This window comes from Phalaenopsis equestris, unplaced genomic scaffold (assembly GCF_001263595.1).
Source record: "Phalaenopsis equestris unplaced genomic scaffold, ASM126359v1 Scaffold000203, whole genome shotgun sequence".
NCBI classification, from domain to species: domain Eukaryota; kingdom Viridiplantae; phylum Streptophyta; class Magnoliopsida; order Asparagales; family Orchidaceae; genus Phalaenopsis; species Phalaenopsis equestris.
The window spans coordinates 746,391-763,925 of NW_018164645.1; the positions used below are offsets into that span (position 1 = coordinate 746,391).

The window sequence follows — 17,535 nt, forward strand, 5'->3', positions numbered from 1 at the left end:
TCAGGAGAATTTGAGTGTAATATTCAAGCTTATCCTAAAATGCAGAGCTGATACTGAGTTTCATTGTAGATTAAATTATTGTGGGAATTTCACTATTGATTCAATTAAGGAAGGATGAACTACATCTCGGTGCATCCTGATGCCTAGTGTCTTGATCAATTTGTGAATCAGAGTCAAGTGTCAAGTTTCGTTATTTATTCGAAAATTAGGTGAATGAATGCTCACCTAGAGTGTGCTCCTAAAATCTAGGAAGCCTGTGCTGAGAATTAGGTGGATGAACTCTCACCTAAGGTGTGTTCTTAAAATCTAGGAAGCCTATGCTGAGAATTAGGTGGATGGACTCTCACCTAGTATGTGCTCCTAAAATCTAGGAAAATCATGCTGAGGATTATTTGGGGTGAACTATCACCTAGGATGTGCTCCTAAAATCTAGGAAGCCTACATTGAGGGCTAGGTGTGTGGACTCTCACATAGGGTGTGTGCTTAAGTTCTAGGAAGCCTATGTTGGGAATTAGGTGATTTAAGGTTTTCTATATCTTCCAATTAATTAAATCATCAATTCTCATCTTTATGACTTAACCGTTTAAAAACAAATAAAATAAAAGAAGGAGAAGGCAAGACCCACTTCTAAAACTAGTAAAGGCAAGGGGAAAAACAACGAGTGAATCGACCTAAAAAGAAAGGTTTAAATGATAATTAAGTAAAACCCAAAACAGTAGATAAAACTCTCCAAATCCAGCCTCAAAATAGTAAATAAAGTTGTTAAACTCGCCCCAAAAACAGTAAGCAAAACTCTCAACAAAAATTGCCTTTTTGAAAGTCTCTCGAGAAGAGTGCTTAAGTTTGTTCCAAGACAGTGCACAGAATCGGCTCGAATTGACACCTAAAGTGGTTCCAAAACAGTGCATTAAAATCAAACCTTAAACAGTAAAACCTTAAACAGTAATTTTTAGAAAAACAGTAATTTTTAGAACCCCCAAATAGCTCTCATGTAAACTCAAGCATCAATTTTAAATGTCCCAAAATCAGCTAGAAAATCCAGTCCAAAATAGTGTGTAAATTCTCCAAAATCAGCTAACAAGCTTGCTCTAAAATAGTACGTGAATCAGTAGGCAAAGTCCTAACAATCCCAAGGTTTAAACACACCAAACAACATGTAAAACAGCCCCCAAGGGAGGTAATTTGAAATAAAAGAACATAGACCTACAAAGAAACATTCAAGCCCTGGAATAACTGTCATCTCGAGTCTCGTAGTATTCTCGTTTGAGTGCTCGAAGTACGAAATTAGCAAACGAGTATTTAAGATCGGCAAGCAAATGATTATTGGAACCTCACAATGTTTGCATCTAAGTGCTTGAAACAAAAAACCAACAACGAAGCATTTAAAATCAACAAGTAAATGATTATTGGAACCTCACAATATTTGCATTTCAACTAAACATTCAACTAAACATTTAAAATCAGCAATCATATTAGTAATCATATTGTTTATATTTCTCCAAAATCAGTAAAAAAATGTATGGCCAAAACATTATTTATAGTTCTGCAAAGATCGATGCCAAACACATGAATATACAATAATGATTCGACGCTTGTTCGATGGAATGCAGTAAACATTTGCTACTAGTTGCATTAATATGACTAAATATTTGCATTAATATGACTAGAATCATTTTTTTTATCCATGTTATATTTGTCTAGTCAAAGTAAATCACAAAAGAGTCCTTAAATTACATAATTTAGAACAAAACATTTCTAGAATGAAGAATCATATTGTACTTCAATAGAAGAGCAGATAAAATTGTCTTATGCTGAGAAAGAAGAAGTGATTGATTCAGGGTATACGCTCAATAATCAATGACAACAAATTTCTCTTTTTTTATTGAAAATAAAAAAAGATGAAAGGAAAAAGGGAGTTCAGGAAACATACCTGCAACTGTGTAGATTTTAGTTCGAAGGCCTTACACGCGGTGATCCCGTGGTTGCTTTCCCGGCTAACTCTAATCGCAAGTGTTTCGTTGAGTTTCGATCGGTGCACTGAGGCGAGCGGGAGAGAGGAGCTCGGTTCGCAGCGTCGAGTTGCAGAGGAGAGCGGACGAGCGGAGGAGTGGGATCGAGGGAGCGCGGCCTTCTGTTCAGGGAGGGACAACGTCGGGCGGTTGTTCGGCGTGAGGAGCGGAGAGGAGGTGAGCGACGCTTCTTTTGCGTCGCGGAAGAACTCACGGGATCAAACGAGAACTTCGCTCGGGAGCATGAGGCAAGCGGGATCGAGCGGCGAGGAGTGGGTTTTCTTCGGTGCAGGGAGGAGACACGAGGAACTAAGGAGGCGAAAGCGAGGAATGGCGGCGTCTTCGGCGTAGGAGCAGGGCGCTTCGGTTCGCTGGAAGGGAGAATCCCGTCGAAAGAGGGAGACGAGCGGGATCGAGGGAGACGTGCAGGCGAGGGAACAGAGGCCTTCGGTCCAGTGAGAGCTTAATGGAGGAGGAAGAAGGCAAGTCGAATCTTGCCTCGAGTGAGGAAGGTTCTCGATGCAGAGGGGAGGAGCGAATCAGGAGTTTTCGGTGGAGAGGTTCTCAAATCTTGCCGAGAGGGGGAGGAGAAGAAGGCGAGCGCGGGGTCGAATAAATGAAAGGAGCGGGCTTGAGAGCCGTTACTTCAAAGCTTTGGCGGGGAATTGAGGAATTCATTACCTTCCTTTCAGGCGGCCAACTTAATTGGAAAGCTTTATGAAGGGATTAAATGATAAATTTGAAATTTAAATTTTAAATTTTGAAATTTCTGAGCTGAAGTAATTAGCCCGTGCTTAATCCATATCGAGCCTGAATTGAACCCGAGTCGAACCTGGGTTGAGCCCGGGCCCGCGTCGCGCTAAAAGAATGTGCATCGATTTCCGTATCATTTGTGCGCGCGCGTAACCCTAGCAATATATGTGTCATTTCTACCTGGACGCATCCGTGCGGTCCGTTTCTTCATCCGGGGTAGTCCGGACGAGTTCGCCGACAGACGAGTCGATTCAAGTCAAAGTCGTGTGTGGTACATTGAGTGCGTGAATTGCGGCGTTCACGAGTAATCGAATCACAAATGGTTCACCTAAGGCTGTTTGATCTTATAGGAACTTCATTTTCGGGTTTTCTACATGTTGTTCCTTAGCCCTTGCAACTAGAAGTTGAGTGCTTTGAACCACTCATACGAGTTCTTTACAAAAATGAGTCAAGAAGTGGTTTGAAGTTCTACGGGAGGTGGGCTCCATTGCTAGTCCGCTAGGATGGTTAATAAGAACTTCTAAAGCTAGATTCTAGGATCTAAGAGTAAGAGACTAAGACCTCACTAAAAATGAAGTCAACATGCACATGCGATTGATTCCCCTTTGCTGTGATCGGTTCCCTGTACTAAGGCCACGCTAAAATCCTCTACCGCGCCTCCTTTGCTTGCTTCGCTTTCTTCTGTCAAAACGTTCGCACGTTCCTGCTTGCCTCATGCCATCCAACCCACCGAATCCTTCACAAATAGTTTCTTGTCCCTAGCTTGCCATCCCGTGTCGTCTAGGTCCGATTGAGCAGTAACGGCGATGCTAGGGCTCTGATACCATGAATAAATAATTACATTGGTAAAAAGTTGCTTCTTCGTCAGTTATGTGTTGGGCTTCTATAGAGCCTTACAAACTTTTTTGCAAATAACCTCTAGACTTATTATATATTTCCTATTTAGATTTAAACCCCTCAAATACAAATCTCAACAAAATTGTATCGTAAACATCAAGTTGATAGATGTTTTGCTAAAATCTAATTCGGTAATCCTATTCATTTCACTTCTGCAGTGCTTAATTTTTTGCTGTCTAATTTTTTATGATCTCATGTGATAGTAATTTGTTTAAATTTGTTGCAGGCGATGTGGAACTAACCAATATGCAGCTCAAGCCAGAGGCACTCAATGCATTAAAATTACCGGTGAAAGTGAAGGCTGGGTTTCTTGGTTCTGTGAGGCTTAAGGTTTGAAAGATCTCATCTACTAAAATGCATCTCGATTTGAAGTTGATTGGATTATTGTTGCTATGTTTTATCTGTGAAAGCACCTTCTCTGTTTGTTTGAGTTTTGCCTCCTTAATCCTTTGTCAGTGGGAAGGCTACTTATTGTTTATGTTGCAAAAAATGGATCGGCCTAGGTTTTTAATTTCGATTTTTTTGAGTATTGCCTTGTTCAACGTAATGAAGCACTTGAAACTCGACCTCAGTATTAGCTGTAACTGATACATGCGATGGATGTGATAGGGTAAAGTTCAATGGTCTGTTGTGGTGGATCTTGGCATGGGAGATGATGACCTGAGCTACTGGTTTTGTATGGAGGGTGAGTAATTGATGATGACAGCAAGTATAGTGGAGCAAGATTAAGATGATGGAAAAGTTGACCAAATTTTGGACAAATCGATGCTTGTCAGGAGGTGTTGTTTCTTCTTTTCCTGGTTGGCTTTGATATTTCAACAATTAAGCTAATTGTTATCCTATCTGCGGCTCATATAGAAAAAGAGCCGATGAAGTAGGAAATGGTGTGGTGTTTGGAGAAAAAAATACAAGAAACAGGTGGAAAAGTGTTTGGCAGAAAAATTACAAGAAGCTGGTGGAAAATTGGTGCATCGAAGATGCTTCCATTGAAGTGGGAAATGATGGCGATAGTTGGACCGTGGCTTTTGTATAGATGAGTGATGGTAGCTCTGATATTTGCATTTGTATAGATGAGTGATGGTAGCTCGGATATTTATTATTGACAACATTAGTTGGCTGGAGGTGCATTGATGGTGGTTAATAATCGCTGGGGTTGGGCGACATTGCCTCCTAGGATTCGTTCAGGGAAAAAAGATTGGCTGTTTATTTTAATTGGGTGAAGGAGGGCTGTTGGACTGAAAGCTAATGGTTGAAGTGCAACTCTGTCTGGCAAAGTTGATCTTGTATTGCATTTTGTTCAAAGTAACTATTGGGTTGATTTTTAAATGTACATAGTTAGGTAGGAATGCCTATGTTTGGCATGTTTTGTGTTGCAGGATAAGGTCTGTCAATTTTCTTTGGTACTACGAAGTGTAAAATGGACAGTCGATTAGATTAATATTAAACATGTTTATTGTAGATTAAGTACATGTTGATTATTAGTGTTTACTTGGGGCTTTTTTGGGACCGTTTTTGTTTTTATGTTTGCTTTTATTTTTAAGAACGTCAGTTTGGTGCATTTTTTTAAGCATTTTTATTTTTTGTTTTCAAAAACAAATTTACTTATTTTTAAAAAGAGTCAAAACAACATTTAGATATTTTGAGTGTTTTTAAAAACAATCACTACTAACAAATTTGTTTTATGTCAATTTAAAACATTAAAAAAAAAAAAAAAAAAAAGGAAAAGGGACCCTGAATGGTGATCCTGAATGGCCTGTAGATTCTGTTTTGTGCTGGGCTTTCCATACCTCATCTCGGAGAAGTATTATTTTCTCTAGAAAAAGGCTTCTTATATAACTTTTCCATTAATGATATTTTGTCCATTCAGGTACCGTGGAGCAAGCTAGGTCAAGAGCCAGTTTTGGTTTATCTTGACCGCATTTTTCTGCTAGCAGAACCATCAACGCAGATTGAAGGATGCTCTGAATACGCTATACAAGAAGCTAAGAAAACTAGATTAAGGGTAGGGCGTTGAGCTGTTAATGCTACATCTATTTTGTGATGTGATCTCTGATCGTTTTTTTTTTATTTTTAAATTCAAGGAAATGGAAACGAAGCTATTGGAGCAGCAGCAACAGTTGAAGTCAGAAATGGTGTCTCTTTATGCCCGATTTTTTTATTGTTTGTAATCGGTTTTTACTGGGATGCACTCTACTTACGCTATTTGATTTGTCTTGAATCTTTTTTGTCAATTCAGTTCTAACTTCTTTTTAGGTGGTTATTTTTGTTTTGACATGATTGTATGTGTTCTCTTTTGTATTTAATTATTTTTTAAAGCATTTAGCTTCTATTTTTGTTTGTCATCTTAACTTTGTCAAAGTAGGAGATCTAAGCTGCAGAAGTTATGGCATGGGAAATAATTGCATATGAAATTATGTAATTTTCATTTTTAATAAATGAATCCACTTCGTATCTCTATGTGGTTGGTGGGAGAAAAAAAAAGAGCTATAGACATCAATTCAAGCTAAGTGTGTTGGTGCAGACACTTTCATGTAATTTCTAATCTTTTGCGAAGTTCTCATTCAAATGTGGGCGGATTCCCCATGAAGCCTTAACTTAGTTACAGGAGAAACTTTGTTAGAAGAAGTAACTCCTGGAAGGCAAAACTTTATAAGATTTGGATCGGCTAAGCTAGTGGTGGAGCGTTCTCGACAATACATGGAAGAAAATTGTTCAACTGCTTTTATAACATGTAGGATATTAAATTGGCTCGTGTCGAGATCCATTTGTGGCCATGAGTTAAGAAGAAGAGCTGTTATCATTAATAGGGTTGCGATCATGATCAGTGGTATTGATACGTGTAAAAACTTGAAATATTTGGCATTTATGATAATTTTGTCAACTTTTTCCAATCCATATTGATTTCAGCATGACAAAAGGCCTATGAAACAGGCTCTTAACTAAACTTAGTATTTTCTCTGTTTCTCTTTCCACTTGCAAGCCATTGCATTCTGACAAATTTTCACGGGATCAGTTTATCCTTGAAGAGATGACAAACATTATGAGGTGTAACTGTTTGCTTAAATACAAAAATGTACAATGACTCTAGGAAAGTAGAGAACAAAAACACTACTATTATATTTGAGCTGTTTTACAAGTGGTATTTTTGGGAGGCCCTTGCAGTGTTACAAAAATGTAAGGTTAAGAACCTTGTACTCAAGCTGCCTTTGGGTTCGTTTGGGGCAGCGGTGCGGTGGCGGTGTGACAACGCATTGTAGTTTTGTCTGTTTGGGTAAACTGTGTTTTGACAGCTGCAGTTGAAATCTGCATTTTTCTACAGTTCCTGATTGAGGTGCGGTGACGGCTTTCTAACAGCGGTCTGACTTTTCAAAAAAAAAAAATAGTAATAGCCACCATAGTTTTTTGAATATCAGCTTATTTTTCAGCAGCTTCACAGCTGCTTTTTAATAAACTTCATACAGTTGACCCAAACAGACCCTTTATCATTGACAAAAATGATGAATTTTGTGACTTTCAAACGTTGGATTAAACATGAATGAACACGAAGTATAGTTAATAATGCTTCTGGCTCTTTCTAAATATTTGATTTGGGGAAGGATTGATGTAGTAAACTCACTCAGCATTTAGAAGTGGTTCTTTCTGCAAAACGGATCAGATTAGAACAAACTTCTGAATTACTATCTCTAGTAGGTGCAATTTCAATGAATCATGGACATTTTCTATAGTTGGTAGGAGGTTGGAGGTTAGTAATAATTTTTGGATGTGTTTTCAATTTAAATTAGATGTTTAAGCATAGGCAATAATTCAATTTTAACTTCCGAAGTTCTTTTCTGGGCTTGTACCATCAAACTGAAGCTCTCCTATTACATGATACTGCTGACTGCATGACTCTACTCAGTAGTTGTCAAATAGGTTTTTTGTACCGTGATAATAGGGAATGTCAGGTTGTTGTCAAGCAATGCTCTCTGTTTGATCTTCTTGTATATTAGTGTTTGTTCAGTTTTGATGTTGAAACTAATTTTGCTATGCCATAAATAAAGATTTCTTCGTGTGTTAAAGCTTGTTCAGTTCTGCAGTTGAAACTATTTTGTTATTGTATTTATGTCAATAGAGTATTCAATGAATAAGTACATGCTTGTACTTTTATGAATTTTCTATATTAATGGCAGTTCATTTGCGATGTTGAAGTTAATATTGTTTTGACAATATATTCCAAAGGATTAATCGATATATGCCTACCAATATTTTGTACTTATATAACGTTTTCTCTCAAGTCATTGGCCCCTATGGTGGAAGTGTTTAACAATTTAGCGCACAGTTTTTATCTGCTTAAGTTCCAATATTTAATTATAGATAACCTTCTATCACATGTGGTAAATGAAGTTCTTCAATTTTGATATCTTCTGGAGGAGATTGGTCTGTACACATTTATTTTAGTAATATTTGTGGCTAATGTGAATATTTTGTATCCTTCAAGATATTATTAGAGGCTATGTGAATACAAGTTTTTTCATTATATATGAAGTTTGATACAAGAGGTTGGAAATACCATTTTGAATTCTTGCAAAAAAGTGACACTTAAATAAACCAATTTAGATGTGTGGAAAATTCATCCTCATCATTCTTATCACTGTGATCAGCCTTATGTAAAATATTTGGTGTTAGCTTTATGAACTCTAGTCCTAAATTAAATCCTATTGAGTGCTACATGAGGTGTTGATTCTAGTTTATATATTTTATTTGACATAACGTTTAGTCATTTGACATTTGTTCTTCCCCTCTTTCTTCCAATTTTTCTCACATTGAATTTTTATACCCACATTATTGGTGGATAATTAACTCAAACATCTAAATCTATTTTATTGTATTATCTTCATCTGCTCTATTCCTACTTTTATCTCCAATCCAATTATTGATTGGTCTATTTTCCTAGGTTAATCACATATCCTTCTAAGTATTCTAGTTTTTCTTATACTCAACCTAAATATCACACTCAAACTGATCCCTTTTAGAGTCAACCGTGATGCAACAGAGGCGTATGATTTGATTAGACTAAATTTTCACAAACATCCTTACTTGCGTAATCAGGAACCAATAGACGATGAACTAGTCTAACTAAATCGCTGCAAACACACATATTTTATTTCATTTCATAATTCATATATTAATATACTTGGAAGCATTTAAATCAATCATTAAAACATCTATTCGAAATTGCTAAATCTAACATAATAAAATACATAGATAAATTCTATACGCTCCAAAATCATATAGTGCAAAAGCAGTAAGTACACATCACACATGGCTACCCGCACTGATATTTTTTACCTCTTCTTAAAAGTCAACAACATAGAGTGAGCTACAAGCTCAACGAAATAACCGAGGCAAAATAAAGAATTTTATAGATAAAAAAAAAACAACACGTATGATCATATTTAGCTCATGTATATGCCCATAACACATGTCACTACATGTTATAATTGTATAAAACATTAACAAAAAATAAATAAAACATAGAATCATGATAGCTTATAAAATATACATGTCATTCATTTGTGTAATCATAAACATATTATAAGCATTTTATAGTCATCATTCATAATTATAAGAAGCCTCAACTATTTTTATGGTTTTTCATATTGTTTGGGTCATCACTCAGCTCAAAAGCTAATTTAACTATTGATAAATGCTGCGCCTTTCCCAACATACCAGTTATTAATAAACCCCATGATATCAATGGTTCCTTAATTTTCATCTTCGTCTGATCCAAATGGTTCCTAGATTTTGTGCCTATTAGAATACCAGGAATCGAGAATCTCATCGTTCCCTATCACTTATACTTATAAGTCTTCTTGTAATAAAACCAACATAACACTTTTGATATTTCTGCAATCATAATTCCTTGTAATAAACAACCATAGATAATGCATAATCATATACATAAGTAACATCATTAGAATACTAGTAGGCAAATATTTCATAATATGCTCATCACATCAATATGATAAGAAAATCATAATCATAGTCAGAGTCGATACCGACTAACATACATAATCATGTGCATGTAACCTTCAATATGCAGAAATTATAAATGCATTCACAGATCAAAAATATCATATCAAATCCTAAAGAAAATTATTATTCTTAATTAACACAAGATTATTTCACCAAAATCGATGAAGCAGCTCTACGACAAATTTTCCAAGTTTGCATTGAACTTGTCGCATAGCTTAAACATTCTGAAATTCATAAACTTCTTTGGATTTTCAATAAATCATTGACATATATTGTGATTTAACCCCAAACATAATTTTCTTACCTCAAGTGGGCTTCGCTACATGGCTATCCCTTCTCCAATTCATTCTTAATCTCTTCTTCCTTCTAACCTTTCTTTCTTTGCTAATTTACTTGCAACAACTCTATAGAGAGGCCAAAACCCAATTCGTAGCTTTCGATGCTAGTTCACCTCCCACTACTGTAACTTGGAAATGAAAAAGTGCTTCAATTCCCGACAATCGTCAAATGAAAATGTAGGGAATGAAATGAATGTTCATAATATCTTGGAAGAAGGTTTTCTACTCACAAATATATTCACAAACCCCAATTTCATTTTTGCTTGCTGCCTAGGTTGCACATGCACTATAGCATGGTCGCTGGAGCTCTCCAGGCGCACAAAACGATGAGAGATAGAGATAGGAGAACGAGAGAGTTGATGCGATGTTACCAGAGGAGGAAGCTCAAACCACAATTGAAACAAAAATATTATTACTGAATTTCAAAGATTACAACAGGACTCGTCAAAACAAGAAATAAACGACCAATAAACTTAAAAGACACCCTAGGGTGAGGATGAGAGGTGGTGGCTGCGGCTGATAGCAAGTAGGAGTTAGAGTGGAGATGGTTGTGAGGGAAAGGGAGGGTTGGAGGAGGGTTCTGACAGCACTGGAAAGCAGGAGAAAGTAGTTGAGGGGCTGGCTGTTATGGTTGGAGGAATTGATGTCAGATCTAGGAAGGTTGGAAGGCACTATGGTGGAGGTCGTTGGCAATCATAGGAGTGAAGGAATAGGATGGGCTGAGGGTGTTAGCGACAAAATAGGCCGGTGGGAGAGGGGATTAGCGGGAGGAAAACTACATGAGTGACGTACATGAAAGGGGCGGCTGGACTGTAGGGTTAGGAGGAAGGTGCAGGTGTTGGCTTGTTATAGAAATGATGGTTGGGAAGCAAGCTGCAATCTTCCAGTGGCTAGCAGAAGGAAACTAGTAGTTGGAGGACTGCTGGAAGGGGATGGGGAGTTGATAATCACTACCTAGGAGAGGAATACTGTCAGAGCACCACCCTAATCGTTGGATACAACCCTCGAGGTGAAAATAGGACGCCGATGATTATCCTCACAAATTTGAAATAAGAAATAACATAAAACTAAAAACTTAAACATTAAACACATATAAATAGAAGATAAATAGATGGGAAATGAAAACAAAAAGGAGGGATTTGCCGCCAAATGAAAAGAGGAAGGAGGGGGCCCGATTCAGTCCCCCTCTCTTAATTGAACCATTTTGGGTCAAACCAGTTCAGTTTTTGGAGGAAAACCCCCGTGTCATGGGAACAATACACGAGATTAGGGAATTAATTAAGGTTATAACTTCAAATAACTTTGCATGCACTTTTAATTCATAGACGGTGTAATATATGAATTTCATCAATTCTACATGTAGAATCTTATAAAATTGATTCGGTCGAGTTTCGAGAGATGTGAAATTTGAATATATATTTTCATAATTGCCAAAATTTTCACATGATTTTGACAATACATGGTATTACAACTCTCCCATCCTTGTAAAAATTTTCCCGAAATTATTGAATTTAGCTTAATAGAAAGGAATGTTTTTGCATCATGACTTTTTCTTTTTTGCACAGTTTTTTTTTTCAGGCTCGTGCTTTCATTTTATTTTAACATAAATAATTTGTCTATTCATTAGTTTTTTAACATCAGTTTCCAAGATTCTTTCCGACTCTTCATTCTATGTTAAATCTTTTTGCGTGTCAGTGTCTTCATGTGAAATTACTATCTAAATTTGAATCTTTTTTTCTCAATATTGAGATGTGGAATAGGTCATGAATATCTGATATAACAACATCTAAAATTAATCTGTAAGCAATGGGGCTGTTCCATTCTATGATGTCAAAAGGGTTGATGTATTTAAGCTAAATTTGATTCTCTGACCACTGTGCGTTGTATTGGTCTAATTTTTGAAAATATAAAATCACTAACTTTAAACTCTATTGCTCCGTGCCTTGGGTCATAATACTTTGCTGTCGATCTGGAGTGACTTTTAATTGATCTATGATTAATCCTATTTTCTTTGTAGCTTCATCAGCCATTTGAGACCTAATAATAAAAGTTATCTTACTTCAACCCAACTGAGTGAAGTTTTACATTTTCTGTCATACAATGCTTCAAAAGAAGCCTTTTTGATACTGAATTGATAGTTGTTATTTTAGGCGAATTCAATCATTGAGATGTGATCTTCCAAATGACTCAAAAATCAAGGACATAGCTTTAATGAGTCTTCCAATGCCGTAATTGTTCTTTTTGATTGTCTGTCGATGTGTCGATAAAATGTTTTAATAACATGCAAATGCCGCCCAAACATTTCATTATACTTTTCCACAACCTTAACATTAATCTTCCATTTCTATCATAAATAATAATTTTTGTAATTTTGTGCAATCTGATAATTTTCTTTGACGTAAAATTTGACTAACTTTTTTACTTAATTTATCTGCCTGATTTGCAAGAAGCGAGCTAATTTTGTTAATCTATCAATAATGATCCAATACTGTCGTGATCCTACATGGATTTAGCAAATCACATAACAAGATCAAAACCACTTTTTTCTCATTTTCATTCAGGTATAGACAATGATTGTAGCTTAAGATTTTGCACATATTTAACATCTTTATTCATACCTGACGACTAGAGTATGAATTTCATATTCTCGTAAATTGTAGTGCTGTTTGGATAAATTATGTACTGTAAATGATGAGCTTCATGTGGAATTATCAGAAGCAACAAATATCCAAAACTGCAACTTGTTTTTGATAATACCATCTTCATCAACAGCCTAATCCGACCTCTTTTCTAATTGAAATTGCTCTAGGAGTTTCAAATATTCAACTCTAATTTTTTGAACTGCCTTGATTTTATCTATCTGAGTTGACTATCTCATATCACCTGATCTTTTAACTTATATCTGCAAGACATCGATTTCTTTAACCAATTCTAGCTTGCACTACATTTGAATTTATGACTTAAAGCATCAACTGTTCGGCCAGGACAATACTTTATATCCATATCATAATCTTTTATAAGATCTAACTGTCTTCTCTTTCTTAAATTCATCTCTTTTTGTGTGAAAATATTTTTCAGACTATGATGATCAGTGAATACCTCACATTTCATGCCGTACAAGTAGTGCCGCTAAATCTTGAGAGCAAGGACTATAAGAGTTAACTCCATATTATGTGTCGGATATTTTTTCTCTTATGACTTCAACTATCTTGATGCATAGGCTATTCATTTTTTCTTTTGTTTTTCGTTAGAAGACATCTCAAGTCTCGTAATGATGCGTCGTAAATCTAGCATCCTTCTGATTTTTATGGAAGCTAGTACTAGAGCAGAAGTCAAATATTTCTTAAATTTTTGAAAATTATGCTCATATTCTTCTATCCACTCATATTTAACATTTTTTCTCATTAGCTTGGACAATGAGATAAGTATCTGTGAAAATCTTTTAATGAGTCTTCTGTAATTACTCGCCAAACCGAGAAAATTGCGCACCTCCATAACATTCTTTGGAGTAGGCATGCCATAATTGCTTTCACCTTCTGTGGATTCACTGAAATTTCTTGCCCACATTCGATATGGCCCAACAATGCATTGCTTAGCAGCCAAAATTTACATTTCAAATTTTTTTGCATCTAGTTAATTTACCTTAACAGCTCCAATACTATACTAATATCCTCAGATGCTTGGCATGATAATCACCAATTCTCAAGTATATCATAATATTATCAATAAAGATAATGACAAACTAATTCGCATAAGGCTTAATTATTTGATTCATCAGGTCCATGAACGCAACATGAGCATTGCTTAAGTCAAAATGTTTAACTAAGAAGTTATAATGACCATAACTAGTATCAAAAGTTGTTTCAGTTATATCCGCCTCTTTTGACTCCGACCTAGTAATATTCCAATCTCGTATAAATTTTGAAAAATATAGTCGCACATTTTAACTGATCAAACATATCATGTATCTTGGACAATGGATATTTTTTCTTGGTTGTCACCTTATTTAACTCGTTGTAATTAACGCACAATCAAATAGATCCGTCTTTTTTCTTGATAAGTAATACTGGAGCACTTTAAGGTGAATTGCTTGACCTGATAATACCCTTATATATTTCCTGCAATTGATATTTCAATTTCTTTTATTCCTCTGGAGTCATTCTGTAAGGAGATTTGAAAATGCATACATCCCTAGCTACACATCAATGTGAAATTGAACTTCTCATTCTGGTGGTAGCCTTGAAAATTGTTCAAAAAATACAATAAAAAATTTTATAACTCGGATGGTCTTCAATTTACGCACTTTTTATTCAACACTTTTAGTTTGGTTAGAAACAATAACTCGCTACTTCACAAATATTTTCAATCTTCAATGTATTGATTAGGGAAGATTGTGCATTTCAATCACACAAGATATATATCTGTATTTCACCAGCCAAAGTGTCTTTCACTCATTTTTTCCAACTTTCAATCATAGAAAAATTCTTTACGAATCAATCAATCTCAATGTAACATTAAAAGTTTGAATTGATATTATATTCAACACTGCTTGTAATTTTTTATCAGGAATGTTAATATGCATAACATATTTTCTATTGTAATAAAAATTACTTCTCGAAGACATAATAATACATAGAGTAGGAGTAAAGTCTATAGTATCAATAGATAGGCTAACAATAAACTTATCAGAAATAAAAGAATGCGATGCACTTGAATCAAATAAAATAGTGCTAGATTGATCTTGAATCATAAACATATCTAGAATCACTTATTCATATTCTTTAGCGCTTTGAGGGTAATTATAAAACCGGTTTTCATTGGTTGCTCAGTTCAACGCTCTTAAGTCGCACCCTTCGTTTGAGTTGAAGGCTTTCCAAAAAAATTGCGTTTTGCTCGATTGGCTACCTTCGAGAGGCCGTCCCTTTGTCCTTGAAATGTTTGTGGCTTGCTATCTCTTTTCTTTTCATGCGAAAAATCCATTTGACGATGCCCAAATTGTCCACATCTATAACATTTTTTCGAACTATCAAAAGCTCTCGAAATGTCATTTTCCACATTTCTCACAAATCGTTTTTTTTTGACCGAAATAATTTATGCTTGCCTTCTGATTTAATTTTCTTGCTCTAAAATTCTTCTACATTATCAAAATTTTTTCTCTTACTTGCCTGAAGGTGTCACCACTGACTAGTGAAGTTCAACTCGTGTTCAATTTGTCTTGTTCTTACAACTAGTATTGAGAAATCTTTTATTTCAAATGACGCCAAAGTCAACCTTAACTGGTCTCCAAGGCCACGCAAAAATTTGTGACAATTTTCTTTCTCAGCACTGAATTAGTTGTGTGGATATCTCGAAAAAGAAATAAATCCAACCTCATATTGCATAATTTTCTTTAACCCTTGAGTCAAATTGAAGAATTTATCTCACAGTTGTAAGCTTGCTGAAGGTGAGATTAACCAATCCTTGAACGCTTTAACAAACTTGGCCTGCCAAATCTATGAAAGAGGTGTAAGTCCGAACTTCTTTCTATTCTGTGCCTGCCACCATCTGCCTGCCCCGCTTTCAGGCATGAAAGTGGCTTGCACCACTCTCCTATTCTATGGACAAATTATGTCATCCAAAATTTTTTCGATCTTCAATTAACCTGTTTTCAACAATAATAGGATCACTGACATCTTTAAATTCTGGTTGGTTGAATTTCTAAAATATCTTCAAATAATGATCAACTTCTGTACCAGATTCGATTCTGAGTTCAGAGCTGGTGGATGATTTTTCAATGAAAATCATTTTATGAATTACTTATGATATTAGTTGAACAATACCTTGTAATTTTGTGGCTCTGGTTTTTTCATTTGTCTTGTTCTAATTATCATTTTTGTTCAATATATTTTCAGTTTGTACTTCTTGCTCTGCAATTGACCTAAGAGACCGACCCTCAGTACTTTTTGATTTTTCTTTAAGCATATTCATATTTATTCACAAAATTTATTAAAATATAATTTATCACACCATAATTATGTCATGCATGCATGATACCTCAAATCATATGAGTATCCCATATCAATCAACCCATAGTTCTGTATAAATCAATTCATATTTAATCTCATTCTTCAACAACACGCTTCCATCATTTTTTTTATCAAATAACTTTGCTCTGATATCACTTTCTGAGATACTCTAACTGACCTGTCTTTTGGGTCATTCATGCTAAGACAGAGGTAGATGATTGGGTCAAATTAAATTCTCACCCGCACTTGCCCTGACTTGTATAATCAGGACATAGTAGCTGATGAACTAGTCTAATTAAATCGCCCCAGACATAGATAATGCATTTCATTTCATGATTCATTTTTATTTATGTACTTGGAAGCATGAAACTCATATCATCAAAAATATATATTAAATCTAACATGAAGAAATGCTTACCCAAAAGTCTGTATACCCTTCAAAATTATACCGTGCGAAAATTGTACACGTCACATCTGACTTTTCACCCTAAAGCTCCCTACCCATTCCTGAAAATTAACATAGAGTGATCTATAGGCTCATTAAAATAATAAAGGCTAAATAAAAAAATTTATAGATGAAAAATAAACAATGTGCATGATTATATGCAACTCATGTACATGTCTACATCACATGTCACAATATGTTGTAGCCGTTTTATACGTATAAAAGAAAAAACATGTAGTGTACACAAACATGACAGTTATACAAAATATGTATTTTTTCAATTCATGTGTATTCGTGTGCATTTTTATAAGAATATTATTGTAATCAATCATAATCATTGGAATGTCACTTGTATTTATATAAATCTTAATTATTTTAATGTTATTTCATATCATTTGGGCTGTATTGCAGCTCGAATGTTGATTTAACTATTGATAAATATTGGGTCCCTCTCAACATACCAGTTATTATCAAGGATTTCTACACTTCATCTTTCCCTGATCCCAATGGTTCTAGAATTTCGTTTTCGTTTGAATACCAAGAGTCGGGAATCCCATCGTTTTTTATTATCCGTATTTGTAAGTATTCATGTAATTGTCTACCAAACACAACACTTGTGATTAATACTAGAGTTAACTCAGCCCACAACGACATAAACAAATATTATTAAGCAAATAACGGGGGATATAATCAAGACTCAAAAAAGCAAAGAAAAGTAGACAATAAAGATAGGACTAGCACGATCCAACTATGGCTTATGAAGAGGATTTGTGGACATCGATGATGAGACAGGCGCGATCAGTGACTGTAAGAGGAGAAAGCGGCAGGTGCAGGCGGCTGCTGGAAGATGGAAGGAAGCAGCAGGTGCTGGTGGCTCCTGGAATGTGGAGCAGCAGGGGCTACGGTGTGGTGAGCATTGGGTGCGGGTGACTGCCAAAATGCTCCAAAGAGAAGCTGCAGGGGTCTGCTGGCTGCTTGAGGGTGCGGAAGTAGTCGTTGACATGGTGCCGAGAGGTGCAGGGAGGAGTCGATAGCTTGTGGGAGGGTGTAGAAGAGGTCATCAATGTGTAGGG

At 35.7% G+C, this 17,535-nt stretch overlaps 1 protein-coding gene across 1 annotated transcript in view; it reads left to right on the plus strand.

The window, feature by feature from the left end:
- LOC110022921 overlaps positions 1-17,535 on the plus strand; it is a 264,353-nt gene that overhangs the window by 5,687 nt on the left and 241,131 nt on the right. Inside the window, exons 2-4 of the mRNA XM_020722082.1 lie at positions 3,886-3,989; positions 5,527-5,661; positions 5,741-5,791. Of these exons, the coding sequence (XP_020577741.1) occupies positions 3,886-3,989; positions 5,527-5,661; positions 5,741-5,791 (290 nt within the window). The remainder of the gene's footprint in view (positions 1-3,885; positions 3,990-5,526; positions 5,662-5,740; positions 5,792-17,535) is intronic.